The following is a 17,613-nucleotide window of genomic DNA, read 5'->3' as shown; positions in this document are numbered from 1 at the left end:
GATAGGCATCTGACCAGCATGTCTGTTATGAGCCATCTGTCTATTCTAGAGTGCGAATCATGAACTGAGGAATAAAAGGAGTACATACGAGAATCAGGATTCATTAGACGCCAGGCATCCACTAGTGCCAGATGGGGAAGCGTTGTAAGGATAGTATGGGCTGCTCTGGATAGTTGAGCTCTAGAGCCCGACCTATCTATGGTGAGTCCTGTATTGTATTAAAATCGCCTCCCCACAGAATTGGGATCAGGGGGTAGCCTTCCAGCAGAGAGGCTAGGTGTAGGTAGAAGTCGGGGTCGTCGACATTGGGGCCATATATGTTCAAGATGGCTACTTCCTGGTGTTGCGGTTTGCCAATGATCAATACATATCTGCCAAGAGGATCTATGTGCGAGTGGTGACATGTGAACTTCAGGCTCTTGTGTATTAAAGTAAGAGTGCCACGGCTTTCAGTGGAATAGTTGGTATAGTACCTCTGGGGTCCCATTGCTTGGCGAACCATTCACATAGCTCAGAGCGAGCATGGGTTTCTTGTAAGCATAACATTTTAACCCCGTGGCGTTCAGCGTGCAGCAGTATCTGCCGCATCTTTTTGTGATTCCCCAGCCCCCGGATGTTCCAGCTCATAAAGATCAGGTCGGCATTAGCCATTCATGTAAGGATATTGTTTGTATTTCTGCAAAGGGGTTACCAGCGAAAGAGAGTTGGTTGGTCTGGATGCATGTGTCTCCCTGTCGGTGTTCAAGATGTACTGCTATGGTGCATGCAGCACCTCCGGCGGCTGTCAAGATCCTTGCCGACCCCAGAAGTAGTTCCCCCTTGGCCCTGGCCACTGGCAGAAGGGCATCTCGGTCACGGAAATGTATGATTCTGGCTATGATGGGACGAGGTGGTGCCCCAGGTCTGGGTTTTGCGGCCAGGGAGGGGTATGCCCTTTCCACTGCGAATTGTGCAGAGAGCTTAGGTTCATCAAGGAGTGATGTTGTCCTCGGGTATGCCGACAATGCGGAGGTTATTCCGCCTAGAGCGAGATTCGAGGTCGTTGTTTTTCTTCTTCTCCACTGCCGAAACCCGACTGGTGAGAGTGGTCACCGCGGCGTGGAGGGAACCCAGGTCATCCTCCGCAGTGCCAACCCTTGTTTCGATTTCAGCAACCCGGCTGTCCGTTCTTTCGATGTGGGCTTTTATAGATGATATGGTGCCATTCATATTGTCCAATTTAGTATGCAGCGTGGTGAAGCCCTCGCGCATGTACTCCAGCATTTTCTGAGAGTCATCATGGGTCAAGGATGTCGAGACGCTAGGTGATTCCTCTGGGGGCCCGGCCGGCGGTCTGGAGGGTGTCTTGGTGAACATGTTTAATGAGCTTTGCTTCTTTCCAACCCCAGCTCCTTTGGTCATGGTGACGGCTAAAGTATGGTTCCAGGGACCTCAGAAGGAAACTGCGATCAGGGATATCAAGTTCCACGTTGATGAATGCCCTGGGAGGGGCAGACATGAGGATGGTGATGAGGTACACTGGGTGCAGCGTTAGGGTGACCTCACACAGTCAATCAAGGCCCCCGGCACGCCCACACGGCCGCAGGGGAGCCACATTGCGCTGATGCCGCAGGACCGTTGCTCCACTAGAGTGGTACAGAAGGAAGTGGCTCGGGCGATGTCAGCGAGGGTTCATGAGGGTCTGGCAGGTGAGGCAGAAGGTATAGTCAACTCAGTCGCTGTGGGCAGTTGTGAACAGGGTAATACAGGTGAGAAAGAAGGACTCCGCCTCCAGGCAGGAACGTGTGGATCACTTGAATAGTGCAGCGCAACCGGAGGGCCGCAGGGTTGGCCGGCGGATTGAACCAGGGACCGTGAGGCAGCGGGAACCCACAGGATCCTGGCTCTTCAGGTTATTGCAATTAGTTTCAGCGGCCGGTGAGGCCCCACAAGTCAGCCCAGTCGAATTACTGATCAGTGGCGAGGGGAAGGAAGCCCAAATGCCGACAGCACAAGGATGGATGTGTGTAATAGGGTGTTTTCCAGTGCGCCACCCAACACAGGCCCGAGAGCCCACAGCAAGTGATCAGGGGAGCGGGCCACCAGCAGGAGGGGCGATGGTGCCGCGTGTCTCAGGCACAATCACGGTAGGTGCCCACAAGGACCATAGGTGGAGAGCAATACCGCTGCAGGTCTTTATCCAAGGGGCCACAGCGCCAGCCCGCGCCGGCCCGACCAGGCCAAGGCACCGCAGTCACAGCAGGAGTGTAGGATGGCAGGCCGTGAGGGGCGCACGCAGCAGCTGGGCCGGCCGCAAGGATCGCGGGGGCCGGTCACACCTGTCCCCCCGCACCTCCTACCTTGTAGCGTACTTGGTCCCGTGTTCTTGAAGAGGGGGACAGCAGGGGGGAGAAAGGCAGACAGAGTGCTGGCGGGGGAGTCCGCAGCGATGGCCAGTCCCACACACAGCACAGGCAGCGGCACGGGGAGTCCGGCCCCTCTGGATGTCGTTGCGGTAGGTGTAGGAGGCAGCGGCAGTCCAGGAGAGGGGCCAGAAGCCCAAGACAGTCTGCAGAAGAGTGGCAAGGGCAGCATGAGGTAATCCCGCCAGTCGCAGCAGCCGGCGCGCTCCGGGGGCTCGACACCCCTCCCCCCAAGCGGCCCAAAGCGCCGCGCCCTCCAGTGGTGGGGAGAGCCGCGGTCCCCGGAGCCGCAGAGTGGGGAGAGCCAGGCACCAGCAGCCCCAGCTCAACGGGAGGCACAGCTCAGCGCCCAGGGCTCGTTTAACTCCGTAAGTCAGCAGGAGTGCAGCGGAAAGGTTCCCGAAGCAGTGCCGTCGGTGCTAGCAGGATTAAATGAGGTTGAAGGGATGGAAACGAGGTTTATTTACTCTACCCGTCTGGAGCACAACGCTTAGGCGGCCATCTTGTTTCGGCGCAACAGCGCCCCCCAGCATGGACATATTTTAGAATGTTTTTCTCCTAGCCTCTTTTTGGATGTGGTACACCTGCATGACATGGGGATCGACAGAGCACACTGCACGCTATCACAGAAATCCTTCCTGTTGCTCCTCCCAGAGCGATTATAATGAGGTTTCTGCATTATCAGAATAAGGTTTTAATTGTTGCTGCAGCGAGGGGTGAGAGGGGCACCCTATGCAATGCAGTTTAACTATCGCTCTACCTTGATTACAGAGTAGCAATGCAGGATCAAAGATCAACTTTCAATGGAGCGAAGAAGCTACTATAAAAAACTGAATTTTAAATATGCCTTGTTGCCACCAACGTGTTTGAGAATTGACGTTGAGGACAAAAGGCATTTCTTTAATTATCTGGAATTTGCTATACAATACATTGAATCGCAAACAAAATAATGTTGCCCAGTTCACTTGCTAAGAGGAGGTTCCCAAAGTAAAGAATGGCTATTATGGAATAATCTGCCTTCAATTGTAATTTTGCCCACACAAACCTTTTCCTCCATTTCTCTCTGAAGATGCACACTTTGGATATGTTGTTCATTACTGAATTATAATCGATATTATTACGTATAACCGATCCCCCAGGGTTGCGATCTGCGAGCGCCAGCCCTCCCTGACCACCTTAATAAGGGTTTCCCGAGGTCTACTTGGGAGAACACCCTCAGGTTTCTCACATAATCCATTAGCGCACTTACTTTACCAGAAATGTAAATATTATTTTGATGATTGGCATTGTGTTACTCCTTGTTCCTTCTTCCTGTGTACACCCACACCATTTTCTTTTTCTTGTGGCACCATGAAGTGGCTTCCCTGCATGAGGCACCTATGCATCACTCATCAATACCTAAAACATGAGTGTGAATGAAGTAGTTATGTTGGGTGATAAAAGTGGGCAGTGGTTTGACTTCAATAGTAGCTCTGGTGGACTTTAAAATGGACATACTAAGCAGTACATTGGCATGTAGAACACGCTTGAGGCAGAAGGGCCATTATTTGCATATTCCCTCTGTGTGTTCTTCCCATGGTGCCAGGTACACATTTATGGATATCTCCAGGGATATTTGTGCAACCTGCATGCATATGTTGGAATTGTGGCAGGGCCACCTCTCACGCAGTTGATAAAAGGAGTAGCAGTTGTTTGCATACTAATGAGCTGCTATTTACAGTGTAATGCAGTGAAGTTTACTCCATGTGCCCGCTACACTGTGTGGTGTCTCCATGTATCTTGCATGTGTAATGGTGCAGCATTTTTTAAATTGGCTGCTAGAGGCTCTGAAAGCTACTCACTCTTTCCTTTCGTCTTGCAGGGTTATAGAGCTGAAATGGATAGCCCAGACATGATGGACTTCATGCCTCCCGCTCTGAGAAACACAAAGAACGTTCTCTTTGGGAATATGCCGGAGATCTATGACTTCCATAACAAGTAGGGGAGACTGATCACAAAATACTAATCTGATTCCAATCATTGAGCGCATATCTTTGAGGCTACATTGGTTGATGTTACGTTGACATTAATGTGCATATGAAACGTTTTTCACGTGTTCCATAAACTGATCCCAACACGCATTCTTCTGGCTATAGCTGCTTATGTACGCCTGCTTTGGATGGCTTCCTTACTATTTTATTCTATTGTTTTTTTCTCATAGGGTTTTTCTACAAAATCTTGAAAGCTGCCTTGGCTCTCCAGACCGAGTGGGCTCATGTTTCCTAGAAAGGGTATGTAATGGGAATGCAATATTTTACGTGTGGACGGGTTTGTGTTTCTGGTTTAAAAGTTGTTTTCCAGATAAACAGGCTCCAAGAGAGAGATGCAGAGGTAGCTACTGATGAGAGCTAGCATGACAGTTGTATCTCCATGGATCTGCCTTGTTGGCAACACTACAGGCTTAATTATAGCACAAAGGGCCTCATACCACCAGGCTGAATTATTGTTAACGCCAGTGGTAAGGGATAACAGGGAAGAAAAAAATCTCATAGTTGGATGGAGGCAGGAGATTACATTAAATGGCTGTATTTGAATGTGCAACACACAAGCCATCTTGTTGTGGTAAGGAAGGGAGAGAGAGTTTGGACACAACTTGGGCTATGTCGGATGCAGTCCCTGCTGTGCAGAAGAAAAACATTTCCATAATTGAGCCAAGTGAGGAATTAGGTGACTGCCCAAAGGAGTTCAAATGCTTGCCTGTGCCTTGATTTTAGTCCCATACACTTGTGAAAGAATGCAACTTGCTACCTGCCCAGACTCATTATGTTTTATAACTGAGGAGGAGCTGGAATAACAAGGATGGTGTTTCACCAGAAAGTCTACGAGAATATGCCGATTCTGAGCCTGAGTTCCAAAGTCCACCCCATATCTACTAACCTAATCTGAAGTCCCAAATTTCCAAAGTCCATCTCTATTCTAATATCAGATATTCCCAGATGTGTTGCAAGGACAGTGCTACAAGCCCAGGTCAGCAGGCTTCTCCTACTACCCTGCTTTCAACCCCTGTATTCTTTCAAGCTTAGGCTCCATTGGTACAGCCCCCCGCCCTCACTTTCTGTATTTCACTCTTGGCTTGGCCAATGCATTAGCTTCTCTCCTCCTTCTCCTGTCTCAACTCTCCTTTACCTGCCACCGCTATCACATACGAACGCCATACTATCACCCACACTACCAGCAGTAGTGTGCCTCATTTTATATTGTTTATATACACGCTGATGAGGTGATTAACAAAGTGAGGACTCTGCTTCATTTACCTGCCTCCCTGTTGGCTTTGTGTTCATGATTGGCTCTTGTTCAATTAATCCCATCTGCTCTCCATCATGATGACATGTGAGGCTGGTTTCCTGCTGTGTTTTATATATTGTGTTAATGAGATCAGCCTGTGCCTTGGTCCCCAAGGTGGTAAATACCTATCCTTCATGATGGTATAAGGTGGCCTGGTGAAGGCGGCCTGTGGTCCTGAAGCATGAGCCTCTTCATGTTGCTGGATGTGTGTTGGTTCCTCACTGTTGGTGTGTGGATCAAATTGTTTTCCCTGAGTGTCAAATGATTCTTACAGAGCCCCCATTCTGGCATCCTGGGCAGAGCTCCCACACAGGGCATGTGTTTATCCTGGCCGCTGCTCCACGGACCCACAGTCAGTAGTGAGTGTAAATAGTAAACCCTTGTTCTGAGGCATAGTTTCTTGGGTAGACCCCTGCCAGATTCTGGGGATCGAACGCTGCCCCCCCCCTATGAGGCCTATACTGTTTCAGGCCATACAGGGATCCATCCCCAGTCTATGAGCTAACTACGCCTTATTTCAATAAAGAAGAGGTGAGGGAGCTCTAGGGAACACTCACCTTTCCACCTCCACTGGTTGCATCACAGAGCGGTGGCTCCTCTGGCTCCAGAATCCCCAAACCTCTTCTAATGGCAAGGGACAGGTGAGCTCGTCGCAGTACCCATTCGACTTCCAAGTGCTCAACTTGTAGAAGAATGTCTAAGAAACGCACAGCCATTGCCTGCTCAGAACCCCTGAAATTTACTCATCCATTGCAAACTCTAGAATAAAATGCTGTAGTAGTGGTAAATGAGCAACAAAAAGCATAACTTGATGTAAACATTTGACATTAAAAACATATATGCCTGTGCTTTCTTTGCCTTCTTATTCTGGCCCACTGAAGAGTGGTTTCTAGAGTAATCTTTTTTCTCCAGCAAATAATTCACTGGCCCCCTCGCCTGGTAGGAGGTGGATGGGCCCCACATGACACTTCTTTTAAGTGGGCATGATGACAAAATGGACGAGCAGATAGGAGACGAGGGCATTTGCTATCCCCATTAACACTAGAATGGCAGAATGAATCTGGCATTAATGGCCTTTGTTCCAGGCAAGCTGAAGATAGCTCTCCCATGCGCCCGCCCAGACACTAGAATTCTAACCTATGCCATTTTTGCAGCCTCCTCACTATATTATTGGCTGAGCCATAGATGCATTTGTGCCATTCTTCCTTCCCAGAGACAATCGTGTTTCATCATTTATCTGCTTGTAACATTGATTACTGTCTCTCTGCTCAGCCTGCTGAGCAAAACTGCCACACCTTGCTGAGCAGTTGACAAGCAACCATTATAATAACAAAAATACTCAGGATGCCTGTGTCCTGCAGCATGGCTATTCCACCCTCCCTGGACTGCTTCACTCTGCCCACTGCCTCATTCAAGCTATTTGGATTCCTCCTCCAGCATGCTCTCTCCCAAACCACCATTAACTGTTCTCGAATTACCGGCTCTTGGAGTAGCCAAAGATGAGTGCAGCAAAGCACCCATAGAGAGCAGACACTTTTGGGGGCGTGGCTACGAAGCCATGTGAGCGGACGTGCTTCTTGTCGGGCTCGTGGCGATCCTACAATGATCCTGGAATAAAGTGCAGTTGCACTGGACTGGCGGACACAGAAACATTGGTATATGCCCATGAACATGCTGGGATCACTCGGTGCTCCTGGTGAGCGGGCGTGACACTAGGAGGAAGCTGCCGGAGGCGCGCGGAGTATGGTGGACACGGGGGACGAGAAACACAAGATGGCGGCCCGCCGGGGCGGAGAAGAAGTCACCGCCGAAGCGTCGGCGGCGTGTCCGTGAGACGGACTGAAGTGCCTGTGGAGCTGTGAGGGAGCCCTGGACTGTCGCCGGAGTGTGCTGGGAGCTGCCCGTTGCCTGGGACAGCGAGGAACACCCCCGCGAGCAGAAAGACACAGAGAGGCTGCGGGCGCTAGGACCGCGCGGGAGCCGGGAGAACAAAGCGATCCCCGCGGCCCGACGGCAGGAACCCCCGCGGCTACTGGAGTGCGAGGAGGTGAGGCCCGCGGATACTGGAGTGCGAGGAGGAGAGGCGGCCCCGAGAGGACTGCCAAGGGCTGGAGCCGAGACCGAGGCGCCCGCTCGCTATTCTCCTGGGACACTTCTGAGAGAGCGGAGTGCAAGAATCCTTAAAGAGGCGCCCCGGTCTCCCGTGACACTTCAGGGGGAACAAACTGGGTGAGAAGCCTCAGAGTACTGCGCCCCGGTCTCCTGTGACATTAATCAAAAAAAAAAAAAAAAAAAAAAAAAACACATTGAAAAGCACATTGATAAGACTACAGCGGGATGGCAATTGGGCACTGAACGCCCGCACAAGCAAGGTGGAAGCAGCCAATTGACACCATTTTGCCCTGTGCCGCAATACCTCTTGGCACACACATGGGCTATCCGCTGGGGTGGACCCTGGGGGCACCACGAAGTGCCTATTGAATGAGCAGCCCACCCACATAGCCATAGGGCTATGAGTCAACTGTAGGGTGCACCGTGTATGGGGCGGACCCCTGGACGGAATGGTGGTGGCGGGGCCCATGCGGGTGGCCTGACGCTCGACACAGGGGCACACAAGCGGGACAGTTACCCATCAGGGGCATAAACACGGGCTAAGGGACACCCTCGGGGAAGCATAAAGGAACGGCAGAGGGGGCTCTTGCGATCAAGCGGGAGCGCATAACCCTCTGCTGTGATTGGAAGCGGAGCCCGGAATTTCTCTAAGGTGCCCCCCCTAAAACACGGGAAACTGTAGCGAGTTACACCTGTTGGAACTGTGGTCCACAAGTGGCAAGGCTGCCTATGTCTTTTAGTGGCAGCGCCATGTCAAATAAGCCTCCAAGAACAAAGGCGAAGCAGCCTACGCTGGATGAATATGCCAGGACCCCGCCGGGTCCTGAGGGGGCCAGGGGTAAAGACATGCCCCCCGTGTGTGGCATCGCGGGCACGAGTGCGAACCAGGAGGTCCTGGCGGCGATCGCGGACCTTAAGTTGGCCTGGGAGACGAAGCTGGAACTGGCTGTGACTGAACTGAAGACAGCATTGGACCGCAAGGTAGGAGAGGTGCAGGAAGAGGTGAACCTTCTGCGGCAGGACGTCCGGGCCCTGGGGGAACGTACGGATAACCTAGAGAAAGAGGTGGGCCCAAACACAGCGGATTGTGCATCGCACAAGTCGGAACTACACGCCCTGGTGCAGCGGGTGGGTAATTTGGAGAGCAGGGCGGAGGAAGCAGAAGGACGCGCCCGGAGAAATAACATTCGCATTGTGGGTATACCTGAGGGTGCAGAAGGGCACAACCCCACAGAGTTCATCGAATCCATGTTGCTGCAGGAAATACCTGGAGGGGTGCTGTCTCAAGGGTTCGCGGTCGAGAGGGCACACAGAGTTCTGATGAGGAAGCCGCCGCCAGGTAACCCGCCTAGGCCAGTGATTGCCAAGATCCTAAACTATCGAGACAGGGAAAGGATACTGGAGCACTTCCGCAAGGGAGGGACAATCCAGAGAGGAGCGGCGAACATAACGGCTTACCCGGACTATACCCTGATGGTGCAGCGAAGTCGGATGAATTTTGGAGCGGTCAAGAGGAGATTGCGGGAGGCGGGCCATAAATATATGTTGCTTTACCCGGCGAAATTGAAAGTCTTTTATAAAAACAGAACTTTATTTTTTGATTCCCCGGATGATGCCATGGGATGGCTTGATATGGTAGGAAGCCCGCAGGAATCGGACGTCCAGGCGAAAGGAGGAGATGGCGCAGATAAGTAACCGGCAGCGGGCGCGCCTGCACTGAGGGCAGCATGGAACTATGGGACTAGATTATAGTCAGTGATGTGGCCCGGCAGGCCGGCAGAAATTGAGGCAGTAGATGATGAGACTGAGCACTGTGATTGCTGCTATATTAAGAGCCTGGCAGAGCTACTCTGCACACCCCCATTTAGAGATTAGTTAGGTCACCAATAGTGTGGTGACACCCCGCTGGGGTCTTGACCTGGGGTTCCAGGGGAGGTCCAAACGCGGGGGAGCCTGAGATCCAGGGATGGAGCTGGGCACTTTTTGGGGTGAGGTGGGGTGGGAGGAGGAGGGGGGTTGTGTGCAGTGGTTTGGTATTTTTGGGTTAAGGGAGGGGATGGGGAGTTTTGGGCGTTCAAGTTTAAATATGAGCCTTTGGGAAGAATTAAAACCAGGAGTCTGTTTGGTGTGGGAGGAGGGGCTGACTAGAAGGGGGAAGGGGAAATTACCGATGAATCATGGGGGACCTTAAGATATTAACTTGGAATGTGAGAGGGCTCAACAGTTATTTGAAGCGAAATAAGGTCATGCTATATTTGAAGCGACATAAGATAGACGTCGCCCTACTACAGGAGACGCACCTGACGCGGGAGAAAGTGGAGCTCGTTGGGAGGAAATGGAGAGGAACTGTGGTGGGGGCATCGTACTCTGCCTATGCAAGGGGGGTTTTGGTATGGGTGGCTCCGCATGTTCCATTTAAGCTTATGGAAGAAAAGGTGGACGAGGACGGGAGGTTGGTTATGTTGAGGGGGCTGATAGAGAACAAAGAGGTGTGCATTGTTAATACATATGCCCCTAACCAAAATACGGCGGCATACTTTAGGACGCTGTGTACCAAATTGAGTGAGTGTATGGGCGGTGCGATGATCTGGGGGGGGGATTTTAATTGTGTATTGGACCCTAGGGTAGATAGGTCGGATGATAGGACGGACAGGCCCAACCCGGCGGCTAAAGTATTGCAGGCGCTGCTGGATGACTTTGGCCTGGTAGACGTTTGGAGAACGAGACACCCCGGTGAGAGGCAATACTCGTACTACTCGGCCCTGCATCAGCTGCACACGAGGCTTGATTACATCTTTGCCACTCCCGACGTAGCCACTGAGAGCACCCATATAGATTATAAAGCGAGAGTCCTATCGGATCACTCGCCTTTGGTCCTGGGGTGGCAGTATTGCCCCCCCAGGGCGCGAATACCGACATGGCGCCTCCGAGCGGAGGCGCTTAAGGACCCAGTTTTCAGAGAGGACATGAGAGAGGAGATTGTTGCCTATTTCGAGGTGAATACTGGGAGCGTAAAGTCTGCGGGTACTTTATGGGAGGCTTTCAAGGTTGTGATGCGGGGGGCTGCCATTGCGAAGTCGAAGGGACTGATGGGTGGAGTTCTAGCTGACCTGCATAAAGCCGAAATAGAGCTGGAGAGAGAGTTGGGAGGGGGCGTGGCTGATACAGAAGTAGTGCTCAGATTGCAGCGGCAGTGCGCGGAATACTGGGATAGGCTTTGTAACCTTAATTACAAAAAGTATGTAGAGAGGCAGCATGCAGGGGGAGATAAAACGGGCCGGCTCCTAGCGTGGTTGTACAAGAGCGAGACCCCTAGATCTTTGATTCGGACTGTGACCAACGCAGAGGGCGTCACGGTGGACACCCAAGAAGGTGTTAATAGGGCATTTGCCGAATATTACAAGGTGCTGTATGAGGACGCAGAGGGGGGTAGCAATGAGGAGATAAATGAGGTACTGGAAGATATTGGCCTGCCCCAAGTTAGCGACGAAGAGAGAGAAGAGCTGGATGCACCGATTACTTTGGAGGAACTTAAGGGGGTCGTAAGGCAGTTACCCACTAGCAAGGCCCCAGGCGCAGACGGGTTCCCTAGCGAATTCTATAAGGTGTATGGGGAGGAGGTGCTCCCCCCCATGCTGGAAATGCTCAACGAGGCGTTGGAGGTGGGACGGCTGCCAGAATCACTTAGGGAGGCGATTATAATACCGCTCCCCAAGCCCAATAAATCGGGACACGATTGTGGCTCCTACAGGCCCTTGTCGATGTTGAACCAGGACAGTAAGATACTGACGGCCGTCCTGGCCAACAGAATGCGAAAAGTAATTGGCAAGCTAATTCACCCAGACCAGACGGGCTATGTCCCGAGCAGGAACATCACCCACAATCACAGACGGCTCCATCGAGTGGTCGAATGGGGGTGCAATAACGAGGGCGAAATGGCGATTGTGGCACTGGATGCAGTTAAGGCGTTCGACTCAGTTAAGTGGCCATGGTTGCTGGCGGCCCTAGCAGGATATGGAGTGGGGCCAGGCTATATCAGATGGGCTAAGATACTATACAATGAACCGCTGGCTAGAGTTCGAACGGGTTTGGTGGTGTCCGAAAGGTGGCAGCTGGGCAGGGGCACTAGACAGGGGTGTCCCTGGTCCCCGATGCTTTATATTTTAGCCCTGGAGCCCTTAGCAATCTATCTTAGGCAACAATATGACCCAATCGGTATAGAGGTGGGAGGGGAACGACATCTTATATCCCTGTATGCAGATGATATGTTACTATATCTGAAATACCCGGAGGAAAATCTTCAATATGTTCTGGAGGTAATGGAGAGGTATGCCAGGCTGTCCGGTATAGCGGTGAACCCCCAGAAATCTAGTATGTTCCCGCTGGGTAGCTATGTGGGAATTCAGGCAGAAGGGTTGCCGGTGTTGCAGGTCCCGTGGGCGGTGAGCTCTTTTCGCTACTTGGGAATAGATGTGTATCACACGGTAGAGGAGGAACATAGGCGCAACACGGAAATAGCCATTGGGAAAATCGGGAAATGCATGAGGTTCTGGGAGAGGTTGCCTCTGGCGATGATGGGCCGAGGTGCTATGCTTAAGATGGTGGTTTTACCTAGGCTGTTGCATTATTTTAACAATATCCCATACATGATACCTAAGAAGTTTTTTGTTAAGCTGAATGGTATGTGCAGGGACTTTTTGTGGCACGGCACCCGGAATAGAGTTGCGTTATGGAAGTTGCAGAACTTCTACGAGAAAGGCGGCATTAAACTGCCTAATTTTGAGGTTTACTATGTTGCGGCCCAACTGCAATACGTGGCTAAGTGGCTCTCAGATGACGTGACCCCTGAGCACAAATTATTTGGGAGGAACTGTACTCCTTTTTATTTGTGGGAAATTATCTGGGTGGCTAGCTCGGAATTGAAGGAGCGCCCTAGAATGCTGTTGCTGGGGCGGAACATGTGGCGGCGAGCCTGTCGGATGATGGGGGACCCTTTCCCGTGTGTACTGCAGATACCGTTGGTCGCACTGGTGGAGGGGGACAGGCAGCTGAGAGTGATTATTAGGACCTACTGGGAATCAGTGGGACTGGTTACGCTAGGAGACATGTGGCGAGACGGGACTATCACGACCTTTGAAGGACTCGGGGGGGAGACGGGACTACACGTGGGCCAATATGTCACCTATCATGTACTAGTGCAGAAGATTCGTAGTATGTGGCCTGAAACGTCGTTAGCGGAGGAACCAGATGCTACGGCCGGGGTAATTTATGATATATCGGAGGGTGGGCACGAGGTCTCAAGGCTGTATGAGATGATGATGACCAAGGTGGGGAAGGACTTGGGGCACTTGAGATTAGAATGGGAAACAGAAATGGGAGCCCCGATTGAAGATGGGATGTGGCAAAGGGCTTTGGGATATCATAAGAAGGTGTCGAGAAATGCCAGGTTTAAACAAATACAGCTATATGTTACGCACAGGGCATACATGACCCCGCTCAGAATATCGAAGTTCCGAAACGTTGGGCGCCAGGCGTGCCCTAAGTGCGACGATGAGAGCGCTGACATGATACACATGTTCTGGGCGTGCCCGGTAATTGGAAGCTACTGGGGCGAAGTGGCGCAGAGGTTAGCGGCAAAGGGGATCACGCTCCAGGTAGACTCGGCCTGGGCCTGCTTGTTGGGAGGGTATCCCAGAGCGAAGAAACTTAGACATGTAGAGAAATTGAAAGACTTGGCATACGTACTTGCGAAACGAAGGATTGCCATGGGATGGAAGGGGTGTCACGGGCCACGAGTGGAAGTCTGGTGGAGGGACCTACAAAAATGGGCGGAGGCTGAAACGGTGGTGTGGCAAGAGGCTAGTAGTCATACTGGGGATGAGGAAATGGGTTCCCTCATGGGGTGGAAACTATTGATAGCTGAATTGTTTGGAGCAGTGTCGGATCCAGCTGAATCTGAGGGCAGCGATGCCCAACCGCACGGAGCAGACACTGAAAGTGAGGAACACGCAGGCTCATAGGGGGGGGGGTGGGATTGGGAGTGTAGTGTTTTTAGGTTGTCAAACGTGTTTAAATGAAACGTCATAAGCTTTACTGAATGCTGGTTGTTGGTTGTTTGGTTCTAATAAAAACTTTTAATAAAATTAAAAAAAAAAAAAAAAAAAGAGAGCAGACACTTTCAGGCCATGGCTCAGTGAAAATCACCTTGATGCCTCTTGAGTTTCATCCTCCTGATGTTTTCTGCTGCCCTTTGTGGTGTTTTTATGGAGAGGTGCGTTCCATCAATGACACACCATATCGCCCCCAGAGTATAGTTTACTTGTGATCTCAACCGTCATGTAAATGGGGTATTTTATCAAAGTAATCTCAAGTTAATGAGAGCACAATGTTGGAAATCAGCAAACATTGTCTTTGTAGTAGGAGTCCCACTGTGGTTTGGGCAGTTTTTCTCCAATGCAATCCGGGACTTCATTTAACTCCAGAAATGTAATTCCTTCTCTCTACATCGCCCAGCTATTTGGTTTGACATTCAGCTTCATGTAGCGCACCAAGGCTGTGAAGGTCTTCAGGGATTTATACCCAATGCTTTCTCTATCCTACAAGATGTTCATTCCCTAGCCTACACTGCTCTTCCCTACAACAAACCTACCTAAGATCGTAACTCTTCTCGGACATTCTCCCTTTGCTCAATGTGGTGGCATGGATGGGGTTCCTGCAAGCTCCTAATCTCCTATCTTATAGCTCCAACTGTACCTATTGCAGCGTCCTGCCCATCTCCTTCTCTATCTCTGTACACTGGCACACACTCCCTGATTTTAAGTCCCCAACCTAGCATTCTTTCAAACTGCTCAGTAAGAATGTACTTAGTGGCATGATGATCTCCATCTCTACCCTCTCCAACCATTCACACGTTTACACCAATCAATGTACCTTGGCCACTTCCAGTGCACCTACTCATAAATGCTGTCTTTCACAAATGCTACATAAAGTCCATCACTGGTCAACATAGTGAGTCATCCATTAACTTTTTCTGGCAACCCCCCAACAAACTAGCAAAGGTGTCCTCTATTGTATCCCATCCTGCCTCTTTTCCCTCATCTGACTTTGCCCTCTACCCACCACTGCTATGTGTTCCCTTATATCTTCCCACCTTCCTAAACTCTCTCCCTCAATTTCAATGGGAGTGCTCAGTTCGATTCAAAGTAATCTTTGTTTCTAGGCTCACTTTACCCGCCTCTTTGCTAACCTCCATGTTCTTACCTTCTCCTTTTTTTCCTGCCCACTCTCACCTTGGGCTTCTTTCGTAGGCCTCCCTTCATATGCCTTTTCCTCTAGTTCCCCTTTTCGTGTCGCCTTGCCTTTCTTCCCCTCTGTTCATTCATTCCCCACGTGTTTCTGTCTCTAGCCCCTTTCTCCTTTTCTATCTTCTTTCTCATCTCCCCCTGCTATTTTGTTCCCTTGTTTTGCTCCCCACGTTCACACCTGTACTCACTGCATTTTATCATACTGTATTTATCAATAAATACCTTTTCCTTTTATTCAGTATGGTCCACTTTTCTTTTTTACCATCTACCTCTCCAGCGGTCTACTTGCCCCGTACCTTTACACCTTTCCTCCACTAGTCCAGGGTGCACTTCTCCATGCCTGTCTTTCCCAGCCTCATACACCCATCTTACCACATCTCCTGCTGCAGTAATGCCCCTCGTTTCGTTAGTTGTCGCTGCATCCTCCTCCATTTCCACATGTCACATATATAGGCCCCTGTAATGTTGCCAATTTTTGGAATTATGTAGTGATATGCCTCTCATACATCATCACCCTTTGTAGAGGTGGTACACCTTGCCCCTAAGCTAATTACTATGCTGGCTTGGGTTTGTGGTATTTTGGGGAGTTCTACTCTGGAAGAAAGTTTGGATCCTTGAGGGTGTTGTGGTGCCTCTTCTTATTGTTTAAAGAATGTTACAGTACTTCTCCAGCATTGGATCTTTCATGGATTCACATGCTTAGAATATTCCCCGTCGTCAGGCTGGGAATCCCCGGTACATTATATAGACCCTTTCCCGTAGGAAAACTTTTTCGACGCTTATGCGTCCTATCCACCTCGTTTTGTATCATGCGTGCCCGCACCGTCAGGACGTCATGATATAAATACAGGACCCGCCCCCCCGCTCCCTCAGATTTCAACCGTCTTTCAAAGTAGTGGGATCCTCGTGATTACTGCTAGTGAAAACTAGGTTGTTTTTTCTGTTTCGCTTCGGCGACGTTAAAATTCTGGAGAATTATGTCTGGAAAAGCGTTATTTCGCCCTTGTGCGACATGTGGCCTCAAAAAATTTTATGAAGGAGATGCCCACATGGATTGTATCTACTGTCTCCACCCGCACCACACGGCGGATACATGTGAGATATGCCAGGGTTTCTCCCAAAAAACCCTTAAGGACCGTAAAAGAAGGCTGGTCGACTGGCTTAATGACGGAGCGGGTGCCTACCCGGCTTCGGAAGTTGGCTCCACGGCCTCCAGGAGCAAGTCGGAACCTCCATCGAAGAAGGTACGGCCGGCGGAAAACCGCACTGAGGACAAGCATACGAGGAAGCATGCTGGGTCTTCCTCATCACATAAAAAGCCCTCCTCCTCCTCATCATCTAAGACGGAGAGGCAAGCGCTGTCAAAATCCTCCTCAGGGGACCGTCCTAGGTCTTCCGTGAGTCGAGACGCTTCAGCCGGGAAGTCGGCATCGAAATCGACGACGAAGTCTAAGGGCTCGACGCCGACTACTTGCTCGTCGACCTCGGTGTCATTGCCGATGCCTATTACCGTTCAGGCAGCAGCGGTTGGGATTCCTTCGTCGACGGAGACTCAGTCTATGGCTTGGCTGCCAGAGGTTTATGACCCGATCCCCCCTGAAGTCTTACTGCAGCCAGACACGGCCTGCTCGGCGGAAGGAGAAGGTGGCATGGTTCTGCAGCCGTCGGATTTGGGCTTACGGCCTTCCACGTCGGCGACGACGACGAGTGCGAGTGGGGGTATGGTACCTATATCATCAACGTTACTGACCCCCAGACAGTTTTGTCTCTGGATGTGCTTAATACTCTTCAGAAGCTCCTGCAGCGGCTGGATACGCAGATCCCTCAACCTGGGACTTCATCGTCACTTTTTTCTGTACCTTCCGTCGACGAGCAAACTTGTGCGGCTCGCTCGACGACTAAAATCCCATCGGTCCCCCAGGCGGTAAAAGATCGTCCTCGAGCGCAGGAGGAGGGTGAGTTGTCGGAGTCCGATTCTATACTGGGTGACTCAGGGTCAGACATTTCCCTGTCACCGTCGAGGGACCCAACATGGAATTCGGATGTAGAAGTAGAGTCTACGAGAAGCCAGACACAGCCATCTCCTCCGGATGATGTGGGAGCCTTCCATGCAATGATGGGGAAAGCGTGTTCCGAGTTCGGCTTGATTCCTGAGGAGCAGAAGAAAGACTGTTTCCTTTTTGATCATATGGGTCAAAGGAGGAAATCGGTATTTGCCATCCCAATTCTGGACCACGTGTGGCAAGAAGGTCTCAAGACGATGCGCCATCCGTTCTCGGAGCCGGCTGTAAAGGGGCGGATTGAGAAAAAGTTTAAAGCTCCGGAGTCCACTCCAAAATGTCTAACATCACAACCTCTGTCAGACTCGGTGGTGTCGGCTGCAGCGGCTAGGAAGGCCAGGGTACAGCAAAAATGTTCAACTCCACCAGAAAGCGAGGCTAGGAGGCAGGACGCCTTTGGAAAAAAGGTGC

The 17,613-nt window shown here is 51.1% G+C and overlaps 1 protein-coding gene across 3 annotated transcripts in view; it reads left to right on the top strand.

The window, feature by feature from the left end:
- The window catches only part of MCF2 (MCF.2 cell line derived transforming sequence), a 1,935,885-nt gene that overhangs the window by 1,207,468 nt on the left and 710,804 nt on the right, over nt 1–17,613 (top strand). For all 3 annotated transcript variants that reach the window (XM_069612795.1, XM_069612794.1, XM_069612796.1), the window contains 2 exons: nt 4,264–4,379; nt 4,603–4,672. In XM_069612795.1, coding sequence (XP_069468896.1) covers nt 4,264–4,379; nt 4,603–4,672 — 186 coding nt within the window. The remainder of the gene's footprint in view (nt 1–4,263; nt 4,380–4,602; nt 4,673–17,613) is intronic.

The sequence above is a fragment of the Ambystoma mexicanum genome, chromosome 5p (genome assembly GCF_040938575.1).
Source record: "Ambystoma mexicanum isolate Mex_15411 chromosome 5p, UKY_AmexF1_1, whole genome shotgun sequence".
In the NCBI taxonomy this organism is placed as follows: Eukaryota; Metazoa; Chordata; class Amphibia; order Caudata; family Ambystomatidae; genus Ambystoma; species Ambystoma mexicanum.
The sequence above is the reverse complement of the archived record's forward strand: the minus strand, read 5'-3'. Positions and strand labels throughout refer to the sequence as shown.